This window comes from Podarcis erhardii, assembly GCF_964252035.2.
Source record: "Podarcis erhardii genome assembly, chromosome: 15".
NCBI lineage: Eukaryota > Metazoa > Chordata > Lepidosauria > Squamata > Lacertidae > Podarcis > Podarcis erhardii.
The window spans coordinates 28,877,542-28,900,290 of NC_138505.1; the positions used below are offsets into that span (position 1 = coordinate 28,877,542).

The 22,749-nt window shown below is 45.8% G+C and overlaps 1 protein-coding gene and 1 long non-coding RNA gene across 2 annotated transcripts in view; both read right to left on the reverse strand.

Annotated features, from left to right (window-relative positions):
• Nucleotides 1-1,221: 1,221 nt before the first annotated feature.
• Nucleotides 1,222-3,089, reverse strand: LOC309330940. The gene is made up of 2 exons (XR_014151652.1): nt 1,956-3,089; nt 1,222-1,920 (listed from the first exon to the last, which is right to left on the reverse strand). It is a non-coding gene; the product is annotated as an uncharacterized lncRNA (long non-coding RNA).
• Nucleotides 3,090-3,126: 37 nt separating this feature from the next.
• SLC25A1 (solute carrier family 25 member 1) overlaps nt 3,127-22,749 on the reverse strand; it is a 59,062-nt gene continuing 39,439 nt past the window's right edge. Inside the window, exons 3-9 of the mRNA XM_081842844.1 lie at nt 20,240-20,339; nt 19,524-19,662; nt 13,646-13,730; nt 11,876-11,980; nt 8,751-8,866; nt 6,558-6,631; nt 3,127-5,216 (exon numbers count right to left, since the gene is read on the reverse strand). Coding sequence (XP_081698970.1) covers nt 5,102-5,216; nt 6,558-6,631; nt 8,751-8,866; nt 11,876-11,980; nt 13,646-13,730; nt 19,524-19,662; nt 20,240-20,339 — 734 coding nt within the window. The 3' untranslated portion in view covers nt 3,127-5,101. The remainder of the gene's footprint in view (nt 5,217-6,557; nt 6,632-8,750; nt 8,867-11,875; nt 11,981-13,645; nt 13,731-19,523; nt 19,663-20,239; nt 20,340-22,749) is intronic.

Sequence of the window (22,749 nt, forward strand, 5' to 3'; positions counted from 1 at the left end):
TCTTAAGAGCTGCCAAGAAACAATGGTTAGGAGAGAGTGCTCTTGCACCCGTGTCCCACTTGTTGGCTTCTTCGAGGCACCTGGTTGGTCAAAGGCAAGAACAGGATGTTGGTGTCGATGGGCCTTTGGCCTGATCACTGGCAAAGTTCTTCTGATCTTAATGTGTGTTAGGGCTGGGCAATATATCATCCAAAACCGGTTTCATCTCATGATATTGGTTTCATAATTTTTAACCTGGCAATGTAATGCAAATCATGCTGTGTGTGTATGTGTCTGCTATGCAGAAATCACAAAGTGGGGGAAACCGTGAAGCCAGCCAATGCCTCTACATAGCTCCATCCTTATTTCAGAACTGTGATCTGTCGGTAAGTATATTGCAATGTTGAGCAGGAGATAGATCACAGATGTTTAGCTGGTGATACATCACAGAGTTGAAAACCAGCTCCATCCTTGTTTCAGACATCGTGATATATCGGTATCTCGCAATGCTTAGCTGGTGATGTTGGTGATATATCGCGATGTTGAAAACCAGATTACTGCCCAGTCTTAGTAGTCACAGTGGCTTTGCTCTGCCTTCCACAGTCGGAGACAGAAATGCTTCTGAATACCAGAAGGAAGAGGGTTCTTGTGCTTGGGCCCTGGGTTTCCCAAAGGCATCTGGGCCACTGTGATGCTGGACTAGAAGGGCCATTGGCCGGATCCTGCAGCCTCTTATGTTTGTGTGCATGTGCAAGCATTGAGGTGCAGGCATTCATTGCCCGGGATGCAGGTGGCGCTGTGGGTTAAACCACAGAGCCTAGGACTTGCTGAACAGAAGGTCGGCGGTTCAAATCCCCGCAACGGGGTGAGCTCCTGTTGCTCGGTCCCTGCTCCTGCCAACCTAGCAGTTCAAAAACACATCAAAGTGCAAGTAGATAAATAGGTACCACTCTAGCGGGAAGGTAAATGGTGTTTCTGTGCGCTGCTCTGGTTCACCAGAAGCAGCTTAGTCATGCTGGCCACATGACCCGGAAGCTGTACGCCGGCTCCCTCGGCCAATAAAGTGAGATGAGCACTGCAACCCCAGAGTCAGTCACGACTGGACCTAATGGTCAGGGGTCTCTTTACCCTTTACCTATTCATTGCTCGCTAGAGGAGCAGGAATTCCTCCTGCAAGGCAGAGAGTGGGGGCAGTTGCTGTTCCCTTCCAAGTGAAATACAAATTGCCAAGCGACTCACTAAAACAGGCAACTTTGGCTTTATTGGTTGGCGTCCTCGCCACAGGGCTAAGAAGTTCCAAAACCATTCTAGTATCAGGCTGCCGGTGCAGACAGTGAATTAAAAAAAAAAACATTCAATTCAGAAATCCTCGGTCTGTGTAAATAAAAAAACCACGCACCCCCACAAGCAACAAAATCCCCACCCCAATGCATCACCTGCCTTTGCTTGCCACATGGTCAGCACAAAAACATAGCCTGGACACCTGTTATCCAAGCCTGTAGGACAGTTAAGAGTCCAGGTGTTGGTTGGCTACAACTCCTATCATCCCTGGCCATTGGCCATGCTTGCTGGGGCTGAAGTCCACCAATATCTTGGAAGCCCAAAGTGCCCATGTGTGGAAATATGGGCAGGGACACAGCCAGGATCCCCACTCCTGTGAAATTGAAATTATGCAGCAAGTCTACTGTAAGGATGAGGAACCTGTAAATTCTCCAGATGATGCTCTGACTACAACTGTCATCACCTGCAGTCAGGGATGATAGGAATTCTAGTACAGTGGTACCTTCGTTTGCGAACAGTCTGGTTTGCGTACGTTTTGGATTATGAACATGTCAAACCTGGAAGTGCGTGTCCTGGTTTGCAAACTTTTTTGGGATTACGAACAATTTTGGGGGGGATTACAGAGAAATTTATTTGGAGTTCCCATTGGCGAAAGCGCGCCTTGGGTTACGACCTGTTTTGGTTTACGAACGGACCTCTGGAACGGATTATGGTCGTAAACCAAGGTACCACTATAGAGCAATATCTGAAATCTACAGGTCTCTCCACCCCTGATCTATCACTTGCAGCCAATATGCTCATAAAGGTGTGTTTGGACAGATGAAACTTAATTCTCATTCAAAGGGTTTCACGTAGTGGTGCAGCTGCAGCCCACAGCTTCTTCGGAGCAGGCTTATCGTTTTATTAGTTTTGCAACTGGAATGCACCTTAAAATATGTGGTGGTAGGGAAACAGATCTGCCTGCTTTGTTCTCTGACCCTGAGGGTGTCAGCTCCCATCAGACCCAGCCAGCAGTGCCAACGGTCAAGGATGATGGGAAATGTAGTCCACCCCATCTAGAGGGCAGCACACTGGTGGTCCCTGCACTAAATGCTTCCCCTATTAACAGCAGGCTGCATTTAGTTAGGCCCACAGTACATAGCTAGCAAACACTGGAGCAAAAGGGGGGGAGGGGAAGGCCCCCACGTGTACTGAAAAAGGACGAGAGACACACAAAATTTGGCACAGTTCCGTAACGGAATCGTTGGCGAGTATCCTTGGCACCTGGGGAAAGATCCCTTCCTAGTACAGAAAAAAGCACGAGTGAGCCAGAGTAGTGTCTGCTAAGCCTACAAGTTTCTCCAGCGAGTCATTAGGGTCTTCGAAAGGAGAAAAAAGGGAGGAAACTTCCAAGGAGACAGGGAGGAGAAAAGACAATCTGAAAAGGAGCATCAGGCAGCAGAGGGATGGTACTGTTCCCCTTGACTCCTAACATTAGTGTCACTGCAGCTTACGGCGAGCAGCAAGGGGCGAGGCTGCAGCAGCGCAAACACACCAGCAGAACCAGTCTTGTGCTCCTGCAGACGTGTTTGCACCAACCTCACCCCTCCTTTGCCCACTTTCTGGGTAAGCCTCAGCAGAGTCAGAGAGAGGGCAGGTGGGTCCCTCTGACCAGTACTCTGTTTAGCTGGGGGGGGGACCCTTTTCCACCTGGGACACAAGAAACAGGTTCTAGAAAGGAGCTATCACTTCTGTTTTTCATATCCCTCTTTGCCTCCCCTCCCTCATGTAAACAAGTGAATTCTATGGAATGAGTTAATATTACGGGCTGGGTGTACTCGTGGGAATTAATTTGATTAATTTAATTAATTTAATTAATCTCCCGACTCAGCAGAAACATTTATGGAGGTCAGGGGAGTGGGTCCCCCAACTTTGGTTCAAAAGAAGCTTTTATCAGCACGAGTTAAGAAAAACACCGATCGCAGCAGATCTTTGGGATGCGGACTTTAGCAGGGGGGAAGCATAGAAGGCATGAGCGTAGGGTGGGGAAGGGCGAATGTCATCCCCACCCAGGGCTGGTGTTAGGAGTCAGCAGTGGCAGGCCCTGCCAAGGCACCCAGAACAGACTGCCCTCCCATCACCCGCTGCCTCACCACCACAGCAGCCCCGCCACTGCAGCCCCATTTCTATGGGGTGCTGGGAGAACCAGGTCCTCCTAGGGCTAGGGGTGGCTGACGCCCATTGGGACTGGCAGGGCAGAAGGGCATGGAGCCCAAACAGTAGGCAGCGAATTCTAATCCGCCTGCTTGCGTCCTACAAGGACGACACAGAGACTAAAGTTGACAGGCAGGGTTGCCACCGTTGCCTGGTTGTAAGAAGGCAGGTGGTGATGGGCCGGGGGCAAGCTGAGGGTTGATGGGGCAATGCCCCATTCACCAAAATGGACCAGCTTCCACTGCTGAGGCCATTGTGCTTTAGAGCCTGCAGAGGTGGCAATTCCTTCTCTTCCTCTACGTGATTCAAAGAGAGCACAGATGGGGAATCAAAGGACCTTGAGCTGTTGCTGGGTTCCTAACTCCCATCAGTCCCAGCTAGGATGGTCCAAGGGGCAGGGATGATGGGACTTGTTGTCCAGCAACACCTTTTCTAGGGACCCCCACGTTTGCCAATACCAAGAGCTAGCTGGCGAGAGAATACTATTGGAGCAGGACTCACGGAATGTACTAAAGTATTTTTGGGGTTGTGTGAATGTGTGTCACGACCTCCAAGGCTTTCTTCTCTGCTGGCAGCAAATGGCGGAAGGGGCATAAGAAGGACTGACAAACACCCAAATGTCTGACGTCCTTTTCCCTACCTCTGCAAGTTTTCTGAGTTGACACCGTCGGTCAACAATTCGCAAGATCTTCTTTGGCTGGTAAGCTGGAGCTCAATGCGCTGGCAATCGCCTTCTGGTAAACAACCAGGGACTTCTTCTTAGCTCATGTTTCAACACCAGCTTCTCAGAAAGCCAGCAGAGGCACCCCAGAAGTAACTGGACTCCAAGTCCCATCAGCCAGAGCCACCACAGCCAACGGGCAGAGATGATGGGAGTTGGAGTACATCAATATTTGAAGGGCTGTACTGCCGCAAGATCTGGAAGGCCATCCTGGCTCCAGACCAGGGTTTCCCAACCTTGGGTCTCTAGCTGGTTTTGGACTACAATTCCCATCATCCCTGACCACTGGTGCTGCTAGCTCGGGATGATGGGAGCTGTAGTCCCAAAAACAGCTGGAGACCTACGTTTGGGAAACTCTGATCTAGAACAGCGATTGGGAAGCTGTAAATTCATGCGTGTGTTTGTTTCTAAAAGGGAAAAAAGCTTCCTGAACTTTTATTCTAGCAGGTGTTGGGGTTGGTGCGGGGGACAGGGTGTGTGGGGGGAAAGTTCCCTTTCTCTTTCTGACGGGCACCAGTCAAACTCGCCCCACCCCTTCACCCCGTTCCCCCAACTTTAGCAGCTGGAGATGTAGCACTAAACCATCCCGTCTCTGTTCCCCCATCCAATCTGGTCACATTATCATATCATCAGTAATTAAAAAAACAAGCAACAACCAGCAACACGGCCACAGTTCATTCGGATATAAATAAAACGTGTCATTGAGCTTGATATGAAGGCAGTGGTTCGGGGACGTGATCCGTATCCAGATCCCACCTGTGGAGCTGAAGGAGCCCTGGAATGCTGGCACTAACTTGCCGGGTGGGCGAGGGAGGGAGTTGTGGGTTGGAAACCCCCCCCCCCGTCTGTGGTGGGTCGTGCCTTCCCCTCCCCTCCCCGCTGTTGCCTGGCGGGTGGGGAGGAGGTGGTGCCGCCCTCGGCGGGCTCTCAGTCCGTTTTCCACACCTTGTTGAGTACCTTGACCACTTCGTCGTAGATGATGAACACAATGGCTACGTCTAAGCAGACCCGGCCCAGGCGGGGGATCGTGCCCTTGTAAAACCTGCAGAGGAATGGACAGAGTGGGGTGAGAAAGGGGCATTTCAGTGATACCGAGCAAACCTTAGGAAGAGGTGAGCCAACCAAGAGACAGTCTGGTATAGTGGTTAGAGCCGTTTGTCTGAGAAACAAGCAAGGCAGCTTAGGCCTCCTCTCTCTCAACCGTCACCAGAGAGCAGAGCCCTTCCTTCAGATAGCCTCAATGGGAGAGATGGGGGTAAAGGGTTCACTCCAACAGCTCTGCTGGGGAAGACCAGCTCCATCAGGAACTCCCTAACCCTGGACTGTGCCAGCTGGCCATTACAAGAACAATTGACTTGATAATAATAATTTATACCCAGCCACTCTGGGCGGCTCCCAACAGAATATTAAAAACACGATAAAACATCACACATTAAAAACTTCCCTAAGCAGGGCTGCCTTCAGATGTCTTCTAAAAGTCGGATAGTTGTTTATTTCCTTGGCATCTGATTGGAGGGTGTTCCACAGGGCGGGCGCCATCACCAAGAAGGCCCTCTGCCTGGTTCCCTGTAACTTCACTTCTCGCAGTGAGGGAACCGCCAGAAGGCCCTCGGAGCTGGACCTCAGTGTCCAGGCTAAACGATGGGGGTGGAGACGCTCCTTCAGGTATACTGGGCCGAGGCCGTTTAGGGCTTTAAAGCTCAGCAACAATACTTTGAATTGTGCTCAGAAACGTACTGGGAGCCAATATAGGTCTTTTAGGACCGGTGTTATGTGGTCTCAGCTGCTGCATTCTGGATTAGTCTAGCTGCTGCATTCTGGATTAGTTGTAGTTTCCGGGTCACCTTCAAAGGTAGCCCCACGTAGAGCGCATGGCAGTAGTCCAAGCGGGAGATAACTAGAGCGTGCACCACTCTGCCCCTCTTCCCTCCCTGCCTGTTTTTCCTTGTGTGTCATGTCTTTTAGATGGTACGTCTGTGGGCAAGGGACGGTCTTGTTTTACTTGAGTACAGGCAACTCCCCATTTACATGGGGGTTACGTTCTGAAGCGCTTTACGGACTCCCTCCAAACCTCCTTGATCAAACTCCAACTCTCCACAGGCCTCAAAGGCTCATGGGATTGCACTTGTGAAGCTCTTGTGGGATTGCTAGGTGCAGTTTTTGTAACCGTTCTTGCCGTTTACGTGCTCTTTTTTTGGGGGGGGGGCTTTCCGCCCCTTTAAAAGTGCCACTTCCGGGTTCACAGCGATCCACACAGTCACTTGAACACACATAAATGGGGAGTTGCCTCTATAGGCAAGCTACGCTGGGAGGCTTTTGGGCTGAAATGTGGAGCACAAATGCTCTAAATAACTAGATAAATATAAAACCAAGATACACTCACGCAAGAGGTCCTTCATATTTCATGATCTGATAGGCACAGTCCCAAGTGCTTTTGTACTTGTGAGACTCCAGGCCCTGTATAAGAAGATTGGCCGGGGGAGAGAGAGAGATTGAATTGAAATACTTTATTGTCACTTGTACAACTTGTATACAGTGGTGCCCCGCAAGACGAACGCCTCACAAGACGGAAAACCCGCTAGACAAAAGGGTTTTCCATTTTGGAGGCACTTCACAAAACAAATTTCCCTATGGGCTTGCTTCGCAAGACGAAAATGTCTTGCGAGTTCCTGCGCGTTTTTTCCGCTTTTCCCCCTTTTCCTAAGCCGCTAAGCCACTTATCAGCTGATCTGCTGATAAGCCGCTTAACAGCTGATTGCTAAAAGCCGCTAAACCACTGTGATGGGATGATGAGCTGTTTGTGCTTAAAAGGGTTGGTCCCTCAGAGTTTGCTCAGCGTAGCAAAGCTCTGCCTTGAGCGGAGCCCTTTGGCATGGCTCCGTCAGTCGCTGTTAGAATCCGACAGTGGGCGTCTGCGGAAACGTTTCCAACATAAAAGCTGTTTAACGGAAACGCGTCTCCTGGATTCTCTGTGTGACAGTTTCCGGCGAGGGGTGGGGGTCCCTAAAGGGGGCCTTGATACCTCCTCACTGTTCTCACTGGAAGTATCCCAGAGCCTCCCCTCCGACTCCCTTTCCCTTGGAGCTCCTGCTCCCCCCCTACTGGTTCCCTCTTCTGCTGCAGAGTCTCTCCTATTCTCCTGGAGCCTTTCCACCACCTGTTCTTCCGATGGCAGTTCCCTGACAACCACTAATAGCGCTAATCCGCTAAGCTGTCAATGGGCTTGCTTCGCAAGACGAGAAAACCACTATACAAAGAGCCTCACAGAACGGATTAATTTCGTCTTGCGAGGCACCACTGTACAGTGGTACCTCGGGTTAAGTACTTAATTTGTTCCGGAGGTCCGTTCTTAACCTGAAACTGTTCTTAACCTGAAGCACCACTTTTGCTAATGGGGCCTGCTGCTGCGCCGCCGGAGCACAATTTCTATTCTTATCCTGAAGCAAAGTTCTTAACCCAAGGTACTATTTCTGGGTTAGCAGAGTCTGTAAACTGAAGCGTATGTAAACTGAAGCGTATGTAACCCGAGGTACCACTGTACAGTGAGATTACATGAGCACCCCCCACTCAGCTCTCTTAGTCTTAATTCCCCTCATTTACTGATGCACACCCACCAAACCCGAAAGTCAGTTGCCCTGTTGTTATCTTTTCATTCAGCAGCCTAACAGCCCAAGGATAGAAGCTGTTCTTTACCCTGTTGGTGCGACTAATCATGCTTCTATATCTTTTGCCTGAGGGCAGGGGATCAAGAAAGTGCTGGGCAGGGTGTGAATCATCCCCGAGAATTTTCCTCACTCTCCTGTGGCAACATTCTTCCGCTATTTCATCCAGCAGATTCACGGGACAGCCCATAGTATCTTGTGCTGTATTCACCACCCTCTGTAGGCACTTCCTATCATTTGATGTCAAACCAGCGTACCACACCGTGATGCAGTATGAAAGGTCAGAATATGCAGAAAGATCAGGCATATATAGGGATTAATTACCTGGTGGGGAACCTCTGGTTCCTGGGCTTAATCTGCTCCTCCAGCCCCTCCATTTCTAGCAAACTCCACCCACATGAGCCACCACCTGATGTCACCTGTCAATCCTTTTGATCCACCCTGCCACACTCCTAGGATTGGGCTTTCCCTTTCACGTGCACCATTCTTACTCACGTTTATATAAAAGAGTGCAGGTATAATGCATTTTTTAACTCCCGACTCTCTTTGCCTCTGGCCATGCCCACCATTCAAATATGGCCCAGTTGAAAGAAGAAGAAGAAGAAGAAGAAGAAGAAGGGTTTGGATTTGATATCCCACTTTATCAGTACCCTAAGGAGTCTCAAAGCGGCTAACATTCTCCTTTCCCTTCCTCCCCCACAACAAACACTCTGAGAGGTGAGTGGGGCTGAGAGACTTCAGAGAAGTGTGACTGGCCCAAGGTCACCCAGCAGCTGCATGTGGAGGAGCGGAGACACGAACCCGGGTCCCCAGGTTACAAGACTACCGCTCTTAACCACTACACCACACTGGCTCCCAGAGTGAATCTGACCTACAGGCTTCCCTTGAAGAGAAGTTTAGAGATTTGGGCATACCTGCATCCTGGTCTTCACGACATCCAGTGGCGTGTTGCCAAAGACGCTGGCTGCACCTGCGATCGCCCCAAACAACCCAGTGACAAGCGGGTTGATGGCTTTATTTGGATTATCTCCTAGAAGGGGAAGGAAGATCAGGAGGAGGCATGTGAGGAAACAGAGCAGAAAACAAAGGTGTCAGGAGTCAACTCACTCTGAAATGGAAATCTGGCTTGAATTTAAAAAGTGCATGTTGTTGTTTGCATTTATCTCCCACCTTTTTCTCCAAGGAGCTCAAGGTGGCTCTCCCAATCCTTATTTAATTCCCACAACAACCTGCGAGGTAGTTTAGGCTAAGAGTGAGCGATGGGCCCAAGGTCCACCAGGGAGCTTCGTGGCCCAGTGGGGATTCGAACCCTTGTCTCCCAGGTCCTAGTCTGATACTCTAACCACTACAACACCCTGCCTCTCATGACGATGATAATGTTGATAATACTAATAATAAATAATAAATCCCGTATTTTCCGCTCTATTAGACGCACCGGACGATTGGATGCACCTAGTTTTCAGGGGAGGAAAACACGAAATAAGAAAGGAACGCAAAGCATCCTGAGCTAAGAGGGAGCGCTCCTCCACCTTCGCTCAGGAGGCTTTGCGGGGCTACCCCTGAAGCCAGGAGAGCAAGTGGGATTGGTGCGCACCGATCCCTCTTGCCCTCCTGGCTTCAGTGAAAGCAAGCCTACTGGCTTTCCTCCCGCAAGAGCCACATGCTCTTTAAGGGGAGCGCGGTTTTGGGGGGCTTTTCTGGGAGGTGGGGGAAGGGACAGAGCCGCACGCTCTGTCCCTTCCCCCACCTCCCGCAAAAGCCAGGAATAGCCGCACGAAGCCTCCGCAGGGCAGCGGGATGAAGGCTCCCCGCTCCGCTGCGGAGGCTTTGCGTGGCTAAGCCAGAAGCTGGAACAGCCAGCTGGATCCTGCTCGCTGTCCTGGCTTCCTCTTTAGCCACGCACAGCCTCTCCGGCTATGGCATAAGCCAAGACAGCCAGCGAGATGCATCCCGCTCGCTCTCCTGGCTTCCTCTTTACCGCGCACAACCTCTCCCAGGCAAGGGGAGCTTTCATGGGGAAAAGCCCCCAAGAGCCGCACACACGCTCCACGCGGCTCTTAAAAGGGAGCGCTGACAGAGCCTCCCACCTGCATTCGCTCCATAAGACGCACACACATTTCCCCTTACTTTTTAGGAGGGGAAAGGTGCGTCTTATTGAGTGAAAAATATGGTAGATAAACTTTATTAGTTGCAATATTGCACTTAAGTGCCTCAAAGTGACTTACACAGTAAAAATAAAACAAAGACATTCAAACCAGCAACAAACTAAAAACTAAAACACTGATCTGAGAACCTTTTGCAAAGGAACAAGTCCCAGCCATCTTACTTAACAGATAAGCACAACAAAGGCCACAGATATATCAACCTATCCCCCAATTAAAAACCATATGCCTGGGTAAACAAGGATGTTTTCACCTGGCACCTAAAATGACACAACACTGGTGCCAGATGTGCTTCCCTGCAGAGCAGGGAGCCAGCACTGAAAAGGCCCCTCATTCTGCTGCCACCTTCAGCACTTCCTTCACAGAGAGTGAATGAAGGGCCTCTGATGATGGACTCAGTTTCTGATCTGATTCACGTGGGGAGAGGCAATGTTTGAGGTATTGGGAGCCATAAAAAGTCTTGATAGGTCAAAACCAGCACTGAATTCCGAAAACTAATTGGCAGCCTGTTATTGGCACCACACTCGAATCAACTGAGCTACTGTGTTTATAGGAAACTGCAGTTTTTTTTGTTTAAAGGTAGAGAACACTCAATCGACTCAAGAGCAGGGGAGAAGCAGGGAGTATATCTGGATCTAAAGACCTGCTTTTTGTTAAATGTGGGGTGTCTTCCCCACCACCACCACCCCTGAGTTAAGGGAATCTATTTTATTTTTGGAATAGCACTTTCTCCAAAGGTGGATTTAACAATACAGGAAAAAATGAATAGGTGGGCATAATTTGTTTGGGTCTTGTGCTTGGCACTCAGCTATGCAACACTGAACAGGAAGCTGGGTGAACAGTGCCCCTTAGTGGCTCAGCTGCAAAGAACAGTATATTCTTTACATGCTATTATTTTATATATGAAAGGATGAGGTTGGCACTGTGGGTTAAACCACAGAGCTTAGGCCTCGCCGATTAGAAGGTCAGCGGTTCGAATCCCCGCGACGGGGTGAGCTCCCGTTGCTTGGTCCCTGCTCCTGCCAACCTTTCAATTCGAAAGCACATCATGTGCAAGTAGATAAATAGGTACCGCTCCGGCAGGAAGGTAAACGGCATTTCCGTGCTTTGCTCTGGTTCACCAGAAGCGGCTTAGTCATGCTGGCCACATGACCTGGAAGCTGTACACTGGCTCCCTTGGCCAATAAAGCGAGATGAGCGCCGCAACCCCAGAGTAGGCCATGACTGGACCTAATGGTCAGGGGTCCCTTTACCTTTACCTATTTTATATATAAAGCCACCCACTAACACTGTTCTTTGTTCCAGCATGTTGTCTACCATCTCCAACATTTCTGGTTTATGTTGATACTGTTGTCATACTGCTATTTTACTGTTATACGTGTACATATGACCTAAAATGTTTAAACTCCTAAAAAAAATAAAAAAGACAAAACACTGTTCTCTAAGTGGCAAGCAGCATATAAAAACATCAAATTGAATGTTTCTGCCTTGCTGGGATGTTGTCCTTGAACCCTGCTCATGCCTCTTGCTTGTCTGGATGGAGGCTTGAGAAGGGGTTGCGTAGAAACTAGTCTACTATACAAAGGTGAACATTCACATTGGTTGTTCAGCATGCTTACACCTCTGGCCCACTGCTGGCCTGTGGCCCCTGGAAAGCTGCACAGCAGGGAATATGAAAAATATTCTCCAGCCCTACTCCAGATACGTGGGACAGAAGCTGGTGACCGGCACCAGTGCATGCTGGAAAATAAAACCCAGGTGTCCGCTTGGATATTATTCTTTTTGCCTTAGCAAAAGCCTTCAGGTTAGAAGATCTGGGACACCATTCAGATTACCGCCCAGAAGAAGAAAGATGATATCTGAAAAGGTGGGTATACCTTTGTACCAATTCCTGAGAGCTGTCATGACGAAAAAGCGAATAGCCTGGTTGGATCCCTGTTTCAGGACAGTCGCTGTTAAACCTTGGTAAGTTCCCCTGAGGCCTGCAGCAAAAAGAAAAAGAAGATCAGGAGGAAGAATAAGGCAGCAGGAAAACCACACTGTTGTTTGTTTATGAAAATATTTATAAGTCACTGACTCATAAAGAAAATACCAGAGCTGTTCACAACAACTGTACATAAAAGTCCTATGAAAAATTAAAATCAAGAGTCAGCCAACTGTTGTGGAAAGAGATGTTATTCTTCATTGCTTGCATAAGCCCGATGGAATAGAAAAGATTTCTGCAGGCGTTTAAATGCTGAAACAGAAAGTGCCTGCTGAGTCTCTATTGGCAAGTGTGTTCCCATAAGGCTGGGCTCACGACACGAAAGCCTCAGTTCCGTGTTCTTGTCAAATAAGCCTCGCCAACTTGGGGAACGATCAAGAAGGCTCCAGTAGGCGATATCACAGCGACTTGACACATATGAGTTCAGGTGGCCGCCGAGGTACCCAGGGACTGAAGTTGTTTAAGGTAAAGGGACGCCGGACCATTAGGTCCAGTCGTAACTGACTCTGCGGCTGCGGCGCTCATCTTGCTTTATTGGCCGAGGGAGCCGGTGTACAGCTTCCGGGTCATGTGGCCAGCATGACTAAGCTGCTTCTGGTGAACCAGAGCAGCACACAGAAACACCGTTTATCTTCCCTCTGGAGCAGTACCTATTTATCTACTTGCACTTTGAGGTGCTTTCGAACTGCTAGGTTGGCAGGAGCAGGGACCAAGCAACGGGAGCTCACCCTGTCGCGGGGATTCGAACTGCTGACCTTCTGATCAGCAAGTCCTAGGCTCTGTGGTTTAACCCACAGCACCAACCGCGTATAGGGCTTTGTAAAAGAATACAAGAACCTTGACCCTGGGCTTGGCGGTGGGTGGGCAGCCAGTTGCAGATGCAATGGATCAGTGTGCCGGACTGTTAGCCAGAAGGTGGGTGGTTCAAGGCCACCTAGCAGTGGTTATGGGCAAGATTCCTGCATTGCAGGGGGTAGGAAATTGAACCCAGTCTCCCAGGTCCTAGTCCAGCACCCTAATCATTAAGTCATAAAAAGGTAAAGGTAAAGGTAAAGGTAAAGGGGTCATCTGACCATTAGGTCCAGTCGTGGCCGACTCTGGGGTTACAGCGCTCATCTCGCTTTATTGGCCGAGGGAGCCGGTATACAACTTCTGGGTCATGTGGCCAGCATGACGAAGCCGCTTTGGCAAACTGGAGCAGCACACAGAAACGCCGTTTACCTTCCCACCGGAGCAGTACCTATTTATCTACTTGCACTTTGACGTGCTTTTGAACTGCTGGGTTGGCAGCAGCAGGGACCAAACAACGGGAGCTCACCCCGTCGCAGGGATTCAAACTGCCAACCTTCTGATCGGCAAGTCCTAGGCTTTGTGGTTTAACCCACAGCGCCACCCGCATCCCCACTAAGTCATACTGGTTCTTAATTATTCCCCTTCATTTTATGGCCATTGGACCAGAAGCAGCAACAAGATCTGGAGGTTCACAGGTTCCCCATCCCTGATACAAGCAAAAGAGCATTCAAGAGACCCCAAACTGAGAGATCTGAAGCTTCGCCTACTTGTGATTTGAAGTCAGACAGCTCCTTTCTCATTCCCAATTATGCAAACCCCCCAAGTTCTCCTTGCCAAGGATGTCTCCCTGCTAACAAACGCCAGGTCTCACCTTGTTGCCGAATGATCTCCCGCACCCCATGGAAGAAACCTCGATATTTTGGCTGCGGAGAGCACTGATCGTGGATGAACTTCACCTGTGGAGGAACAGCCACCAGGTCACTTACTGGCAAGTCAAGAGAGATTTTAAAACTCGCTCAGTCTCTTTTAGACTGGGTTGTTTTCGAAAGGGGCACCTGCATTCTGTAGCCCATCACTCACACAACAATAGCACATAAGTGGTGGAAAAAACTCCCTGAGAACTGTCGTTGGTTTTTTTTTTTTTAAAAAAAAATATTTTTATTAATTTTACAGGATACAGAGATACAGAAAAGAAAAACAGATAAAAGAAAAAGAATATAAAAGTTTCAAATTTCCGTAATCCTTTTATAAAATCTACTGGACTTCCCCACATCCTCCAGACCTTGCATTATTTATAATACAAACTTCAGCAATTTGTCATCTTATTTCATAACTTATTGTATCTTTCAATTTATCATGTTATCAAATTCCAAATATTGTACACCAATTCTTATATATTTTAATTAAAACACAATAAAATTATTTCCTAATTCCACCTCAAATTTCTTGTACCTTAATTTTCATTTCACCTAATTGCTATTGCTGGGGCTAAGATTTCCTAAAAGGTGCATTTTCTTAGCATTCATACAACTTATAATGTTTTTGTAGATAGTCCTTAAATTTTTTCCAGTCCTCTTCCATTGCTTCTTCACCCAAGTCTCGGATTCTGCCAGTCATTTCAGCCAATTCCATATAGTCCATCAACTGCGTCTGCCATTCCTCCAGCGTGGGTAAATCTTGTGTCTTCCAATGCTTTGCGATGAGAATTCTTGCTGCAGTAGTAGCATACATAAAAAAGGTTCTATCCTTCTTTAACACATTCTGGTCTACAATGCCCAGAAGAAAGGCCTCCGGTTTCTTAGGTAAGGTATATCTAAATACCTTTTTTAGCTCATTATAAATCATCTCCCAGAAGGCCCTCACTTTCGGACATGTCCACCAGAGGTGAAAGAATGTCCCTTCCGCCTCCTTACACTTCCAACATTTATTATCAGACAGGTGATATATCTTAGCAAGCTTGACTGGGGTCATGTACCACCGGTATATCATTTTCATAATATTTTCCTTCAAGGCACTACATGCCGTGAATTTCATTCCAGTGTTCCATAACCTTTCCCAGTCTTCAAACATAATGTTGTGTCCAATATCCTGTGCCCACTTTATCATGGCGGATTTGACTATCTCGTCCTGTGTGTTCCATTTAAGCAGCAAGTTGTACATTCTGGAGAGCAGTTTATTTTTTGGTTCTAACAATTCTGTCTCTAATTTCGATTTTTCCACCTGGAATCCCACCTTTTTGTCCACTTTAAAAACCTCCTGAATTTGGGCATAATGCAACCAATCTCGCACCTTGTTTTTTAATTTTTCCAAGCTCTGTAACCTCCAATTGTCTCCAATTTTTTCAATTATTTCCCAATATTTTGGCCAATAGGCCTCCATATTGAGTCTCTTACGTGCCTTGGCCTCCACCGGTGAAAGCCACCTCGGGGTCTTACTTTCCAATAAGTCTTTGTATTTTGTCCAGACCATAAAAATTGCTCTTCTAACAATATGGTTTTTAAACAGTTTATGAACTTTAACCTTGTCATACCCCAAATATGCATGCCACCCAAAAGCATTATCAAACCCTTCCAGATCTAGGACATCAGTGTTCTCCAGCAAAATCCAATCTTTCATCCAGCAGAAGGCTGCAGATTCATAATATAACCTCAAGTCTGGCAGGGCAAATCCCCCTCTTTCTTTCGCATCAGTTAAAATTTTAAACTTTATTCGGGGCTTTTTGCCCTGCCAAACAAACTTAGAAATATCCTTCTGCCACTTTCCAAAACATTCCACCTTGTCCACGATCTGTAGGGTCTGAAACAAAAATAACATTTTCGGCAATACATTCATCTTTATAGCTGCTATTCGACCTAACAAGGAAAGTTTCAATCTTGACCAAATTTCCATGTCTCGTTTAATTTCTGACCAACATTTCTCATAATTATCTTTAAACAAATTCAAATTTTTGGAGGTCAGATACACCCCTAGGTATTTCACTTTTTTAACCACATTTAATTCTGTCTCTTTCAGGAACTCATCTGTTTCTGTAGATGTCAAATTTTTTGCTAAAACCTTAGTCTTTTGCTTGTTCAACTTGAATCCCGCCACTCGACCAAAATCAGAAATTAATTCTAAAACTCTTTTAGAACTAGAGACTGGCTCCTGTAATGTTAATACCAAGTCATCCGCAAATGCTTTCAGTTTGTATTGTTTCACTCCGACCTCGATTCCTTGTACCAACCGGTCCTTTCTGATCATGTTCAATAGCACCTCCAGGACTGAAATAAATAATAGAGGTGATAGGGGGCACCCCTGTCGTGTCCCTTTTTCTATTTTGAACTCCTCTGTCACCACATTGTTAACAATCAATTTAGCTTTTTGCTCTGAATAAATTGCTTCTATTCCATTTTCAAACCCCCGTCCCACTCCCATCCCTTCCAAATTTTTCTTCATAAACATCCAAGAAATGTTGTCAAAGGCTTTCTCCGCATCAATAAATATTAACACCGCTCTAGTGTTAAGATTTGTTTGTAAAAGTTCCAAAATGTCGATGATGTTTCTTGTGTTATCAAACAAATGCCTACCAGGGAGAAAGCCTGCCTGGTCCTTATGGATCACTTCATTAAGGACTTTTTAAAATCTATTTGCCAAAATGTCCGCAAAGATTTTATAATCCACATTTAGGAGTGAGATGGGACGGTAGTTCTTAAGTTGGGTCTTTTCAGTTTCTAGTTTAGGTATCAATGTGATGAAAGCTTCTTTCCACGTTTCCGGTGCCTTCCTCCCCTCCATGATCTGATTACAGACCTCCATCAAGGGTTGTATCAAGTAGTCCTTCAAAACCTTGTAATATTTGGAGGTAAGTCCATCAGGGCCTGGAGATTTGCCTAGTTGGAGGTTTTGTATGACACTTTCGATTTCCTGCCGTGTAATTTTACCATTCAGGATTGTTCTCATTTCCTGGGGTATTTTTTGTAATCCATTGGTTTTGACATATTGATCCACCTCAAACTCTTTCTGCGGCCCTTGTGCATAAAGTTCTTTGAAATATCTCTGGAAACACTTTCTAATTTCCTCGGGTTTCTGAACAATTCTCCCTTCAATCTCTAGATTTGTAACTATATTTAATTTTTGTCTTTTTTTCAACTGCCATGCTAGCAGTTTCCCACACTTGTTAGCTGATTCAAAAGATCTTTGTTTCATTTGCTTAATTTTCCATTCCACTTCTTGGTTTATCAATTTCGAATATTGTGCTTGGAAAAATTTCACTTCTCTCAGCACTTCCTTCGACTTAGGCCTAGATCTTAATTTTTTCTCTCCTTCTCTTATTTTCTCCAATATCTTCTCTTTCTTTTCATTCCAGAGTCTTTTCTTTATCGTATTTTGTTGTATTAGAAACCCTCTCATGACGAGAACTGTCGTTTGTTAATGGCAATGATGCTGTCTTAACCTCCAGAACTTTTCACATGCACTCTAGTCTAAAGGCGGCAAGTTTCTCTTTCTGTGTGGCAAGTGGCATCAGGAAGATGAGCTTCTTTCTCCCAAGCCCAGATAACAAAGGCGGCCAGACCACAGCTGTCAACTTTTCCCTTTTCTTGCGAGGAATCCAATTCAGAATAAGGGGATTTCCCTTTAAAAAAGGGAAAGGTTGGCAGCTATGGGCCAGACCCAAAAAGGAGGGAGATGGGTGGGAAATGCCCTTGCAATGTTTGCTGTTCACCACAAGGTGGGTTCTGATGTTAGGAAGTCCCTGATGGGAGCTTCACAAAAGATTCATGCATCTTTTCCCCCTTTCGGGAGCTGCACGCGAAACCGCCCGGTGAAAAAGCGTTTATTTTGCTGCAACTGCACGTGTTCAGAAGGTTGCCCTGCTGCCCTTTTCTAAACAGGCCATTCATTTGGCGTGTCTGCGTGTCTGTGTGCAGCAGCTTGAACAGTGTGTGAGGGAGTGCGTGCAAGAGAGTGTGTCTCTTAAATAGTGAAGGGTGTTGGAACATCTGTCTTGCATGCAGAAGATCCCAGAATCAAGTCCCTGGCATCTCCGGCTGGGGCTAAGAAAGACCCCTGCCTGAAATCCTGGAGACCTGCTGCTGCCAGTCAGTGTAGACAATACTGCGGTATATTAGACCAATGGTCTGGCTCAGCAGAAGGCAGCATGTTAGGTTGTGGGCTTCCCATGGCACCTAGTTAGCCACTGGGAGAACAGGATAATGGACTAAGATGGGCATCTGCGGGCCAGCAAGGAACTTTTTAGCTCCTTAATCTCTCAGATTCTATCTTCAGCATCATCATCATCATCATCATCACCAATTAAATTTGTATACCTTCTTATACCCTCAGGTCTCAGGGCGGTCACAACATAAAATCACAATATAGGAACACAAAATACATAATAAAAACTAAAACACTAAAACAACCCAATAAACCTGGCCCCCCAGGTAGGGGATGGGAGTGTCAGAATCCCTAGAGAGCTATCTTTTCTTTGGCAATCACTCGTAGCCGAGTAAGATTGCCTTCCATAAACACGGTTTTAACAGTGAGTCCTGAAGTGACTGTGGAGGCCAATTCTGGATCCACACGTCCTTCCACAGTGGGGACATAGGTTTCTGGGTGGGAGTTGACCACGGTGTGGATTTGCCAAGCGTGTCTTCCTCTTAGCATGTTTCTCCCTTTCGTCCTGAGTTTGAGCGTCTTCAAAGCCCATGACACCTTTAGTAAAGGCTGTTCTCCAACTGGAGCGCTCGCAGGCCAGTGTTTCCCAGTTGTCAGTGTTTATACTACTTTTTTTTTTTTAGATTTGCCTTGAGAGAGTCTTTAGACCTCTTTTGTTGACCTACCAGCACTACGCTTTCCATTTTTAAGTTTGGAATAGAGTAGCTGCTTTGGAAGATAATAATCAGGCATCCACACAACATGACCAGTGCAACGAAGTTGATGTTGAAGAATCATCACTTCAACACTGGTGACCTTTGCTTCTTCCAGTACACTGGCATTAGATCGCCAGCTATAGCCAGTCAGCAGTTTGTATCCTACTGAAATTAATGGACACAACAAACTTAGGTCCATTCATTTCAATGTGTCTGCTATGAGCAGGACTTAGTTTGACACCACATGTTATCAACACCACTGAGATAGATCAACCAATGATCTCATTTGGGATAAGGGCAACTTCCTATTTGATGATTAAAAGGTAAAGGTAAAGGGACCCCTGACCATTAGGTCCAGTCGTGGCCGACTCTGGGGTTGCGGCGCTCATCTCACTTTATTGGCTGAGGGAGCCGGCGTGGCGCTGTGGTTTAAACCACAGAGCCTAGGACTTGCTGATCAGAAGGTTGGCGGTTCGAATCCCTGCGACGGGGTGAGGTCCCGTTGCTCGGTCCCTGCTCCTGCCAACCTAGCAGTTTGAAAGCACATCAAAGTGCAAGTAGATAAATAGGTGGGAAGGTAAACGGCGTTTCCATGCACTGCTCTGGTTCGCCAGAAGCGGCTTAGTCATGCTGGCCACATGACCCGGAAGCTGTACGCCAGCTCCCTTGGCCAATAAAGCTTTTCAAGAACTTCTCCACAAAGCAGTTTACACAAACACACACCTTTATTTATTTGATGATTATTTCAGATAAATAAATATGTGTGTGTCTTTGAGTAAACTGCTTTGTGGATAAGTTCTTGAAAAGCTGGATACCCATTTAATCAACCCAAAAACAAAGAAAGAAAGAAATAAGCAAACAAACACCACATTTTGTATGTGTGTTTGTGGTTGTGTTTACTTTTATGGTTTCCATAGGGCACACCACAAGCACTGCTTCAGCCACGCCAGCCCCCAAGCCAGCCAGGAGCCCTCGTTTGCTGTCCAGCTTCCCTTCTGCGTCTCTCATGTGGTTGCTGAGGAATTCAAACATGCCAAACCTGGAAAGAGAAAGGTGGCAGCTCGTGAAAGCTGAGGAGCACGGTGGGTTGGGGAGAAGAGAACACGCTGGTCTTGACGTTATTATATTATTTACTTATTTATTTATTTAAGAATATTTATTAAGATTTTACAAAGTCATAAATACAAAAATACATAGTAGAACAAAAAAGAAAAAGAAAAAAGAAAAAACTCTCAGACAAAAATACAAAATGCAAAAAACAAGAAAAATAAACAAAAAAGAAGTTAAAACAAATCCACTTTTTTTAAAAATAACTTTAAACTCATTAGCTTGTTTCTTTGACCTCCTCACACCTCCCCGTTTTGTATTCCCATTAATATAATCAAATCAGCAAATCCTTGCCCTCTTTCACTTATCTTAACTCTATATCTTAACATTTTAGAACTCTATTTATTCATCGTTCACTGCTTTAAGGAGTCTCTGAGCAACTTAGCCCAAATTCCAGTATACATTTTGTATTTTAAAAATGTATTTTAAAAAGTGACTAAGAAGTCCAATACTACAACAACAACTACTACTACTACTACAGAAATGAATAAAAATCCAAATGTGATTACCTCACGGCAGCTTTCGGTATGGAACCATAAACCAGAGAGCTGAGGCCACGATAGAGCCCCTTGATCCCATGATCTCGGACAGTCACCTTCACACAGTCCGCTGAAAAAGGAGAAAAAGAGTAACGTGACTGGGGAACGATTTTTTTTTTTTAATAATAATTTTTATTCAGTTTTTCACAAAATACAAACAAACATAAACAAATCAAACATAAATAAATTCATAATCTTATTTTCTTGTAACTTCTTTCAATCGACTTCCCCATACCTCCCTTTCGCTGCATCCTTATTTTAGAAAGAATTTTTTAGCAACCCTTTAGTCAATTTATCCATTTAGCTCCCTTCATTAAATTCCCATAGATTTGTTGATTACAGCTGTAATTCTCTGCTTCTTACCCCTTGACATCTTAACACTCCTCAATTTTACAACAGTTTTTAAGATATATTTTAAATTTCTTCCAGTCTTCTTCCACTGCCTCTTTCCCCTGGTCACGAATTCTGCCGGTCATCTCTGCCAGTCCCATGAAGTCAATCACCTTTGTCTGCCATTCTTCCAGAGTAGGTAGTTCTTGCATCTTCCAATACTTTGCCAGAAGAATTCTTGCTGCAGTAGTAGCATACATAAAGAAAATCCTATCCTTCTTTGGCACCAATTGGCCAACCATGCCCAGGAGAAAAGCCTCTGGTTTCTTAGTAAATGTCCATTTAAGGACTTTCTTAATTTCAATATAAATCATTTCCCAGAATGCTTTCACCCTCGGGCAGGTCCACCATAGGTGATAGAAGGTACCTTCATTCTCATTACATTTCCAACATTTATTATTGGGCAAATGATAAATTTTTGCAAGCTTGACTGGGGTCATGTACCACCTGTAGATCATTTTCATTATATTTTCTTTTAAGGCATTACATGCCGTGAACTTAACACCAGTGGTCCATAACTGTTCCCAGTCAGCAAACATAATGTCATGACCAATATCCTGTGCCCATTTAATCATAGCTGATTTCACCGTTTCCTCCTGTGTATTCCACTTAAGCAGCAAATTATACATTCTTGACAGATTCTTAGTATTGGGTTCTAACAGTTCCGTTTCTAACTTTGACCTCTCCTTCTGAAATCCTATTTTCCTGTCCTCTTTAAATGTCTCATTTATCTGGTAGTAATGCAACCAATCTCGAACTTTGGACTTTAGTTTTTCATAACTCTGAAGCTTAACCCTTTCACCTTCATATTCTAAGATTTCACAATATTTTGGCCATTTAGAATCCATATTAAGTTTTTTCACCCCCTTGGCTTCCATTGGTGACAACCACCTGGGAGTTTTAGTTTCCAGTAGATCTTTGTATCTGCTCCAAACATTATATAATGCTTTTCTAACAGTATGGTTTTTAAAACCTTTGTACACCGTTGCCTTGTTATACCATAAGTATGCATGCCAAGCAAAACAATTATCATATCCTTCCAAATCTAAGATGTCTGTGTTCTCAAGAAGTAGCCAGTCTTTCAGCCAGCAGAAAGCTGCTGCTTCGTAGTATAATCTTAAGTCCGGCAGGGCAAATCCCCCTCTATCTTTTGCATCAGTTAAAATCTTAAACTTAATTCTGGGCTTTTTGCCCTGCCAGACAAATTTTGATATATCTTTCTGCCACCTCTTGAAACAATCCATCTTGTCCAGAATTTGTAAGTTCAGAAACAAAAATAGCATTCTAGGCAATACATTCATCTTAATAGTAGCAATTCGACCTAACAAGGACAGTTTCAACCTTGACCATGTTTCTAAATCTTTCTTTACTTCTGACCAACATTTTTCATAATTGTCTTTAAATAAATTCAGATTCTTAGATGTTAAATTTACCCCCAGGTATTTCACTTTTTTCGTTATTTCCAAACCTGTTTCACTCTGAAACCTCACTCTTTCTTCCATTGTTAAATTTTTCTCCAAAACCTTTGTTTTCTGTTTATTCAATTTAAATCCTGCTACTTGACCAAATATTTCAATTAATTCCAGCACTCTTTTAGTACTAGTGTCTGGCTGTTGTAAAGTCAAAACTAGGTCATCTGCAAATGCTCTTAGTGACTGGGGAACGATTTATTGTTAATAATATTGCTTCGTACTTCAACAAGAACATATGCCATCTCCCAGCCCACACCAGAAATATTTATTACCAGGTGGAACAAAATAAATCCAGTGTGATGGGATTATGAGCTACTTGTGCGTAAAAGTTCAGTCCCTCAGATCTTGGGCATGTTTCTCAACACTCTGTGTACAGCGGAGCCCCCTTAAGCATGACTCCCTTAATCGCTGGCAGAATCCGACAGTGGGCGTTTACGTAAACGACTCCAGCATAGAAGCTCCTTAACGGAAACGCGTCGTCTGGACTCTCGGCGCGACAGTTTCCGGCGAGGAGTGGGTGTACCTATAGGAGGTCCTGAGACTTCTCCACTGTTTTCGCTGGAAGATTCCTTGAGCCAGTCTGGCGCCTCACTCTCTCTCTGATCTCCCACACCCCCC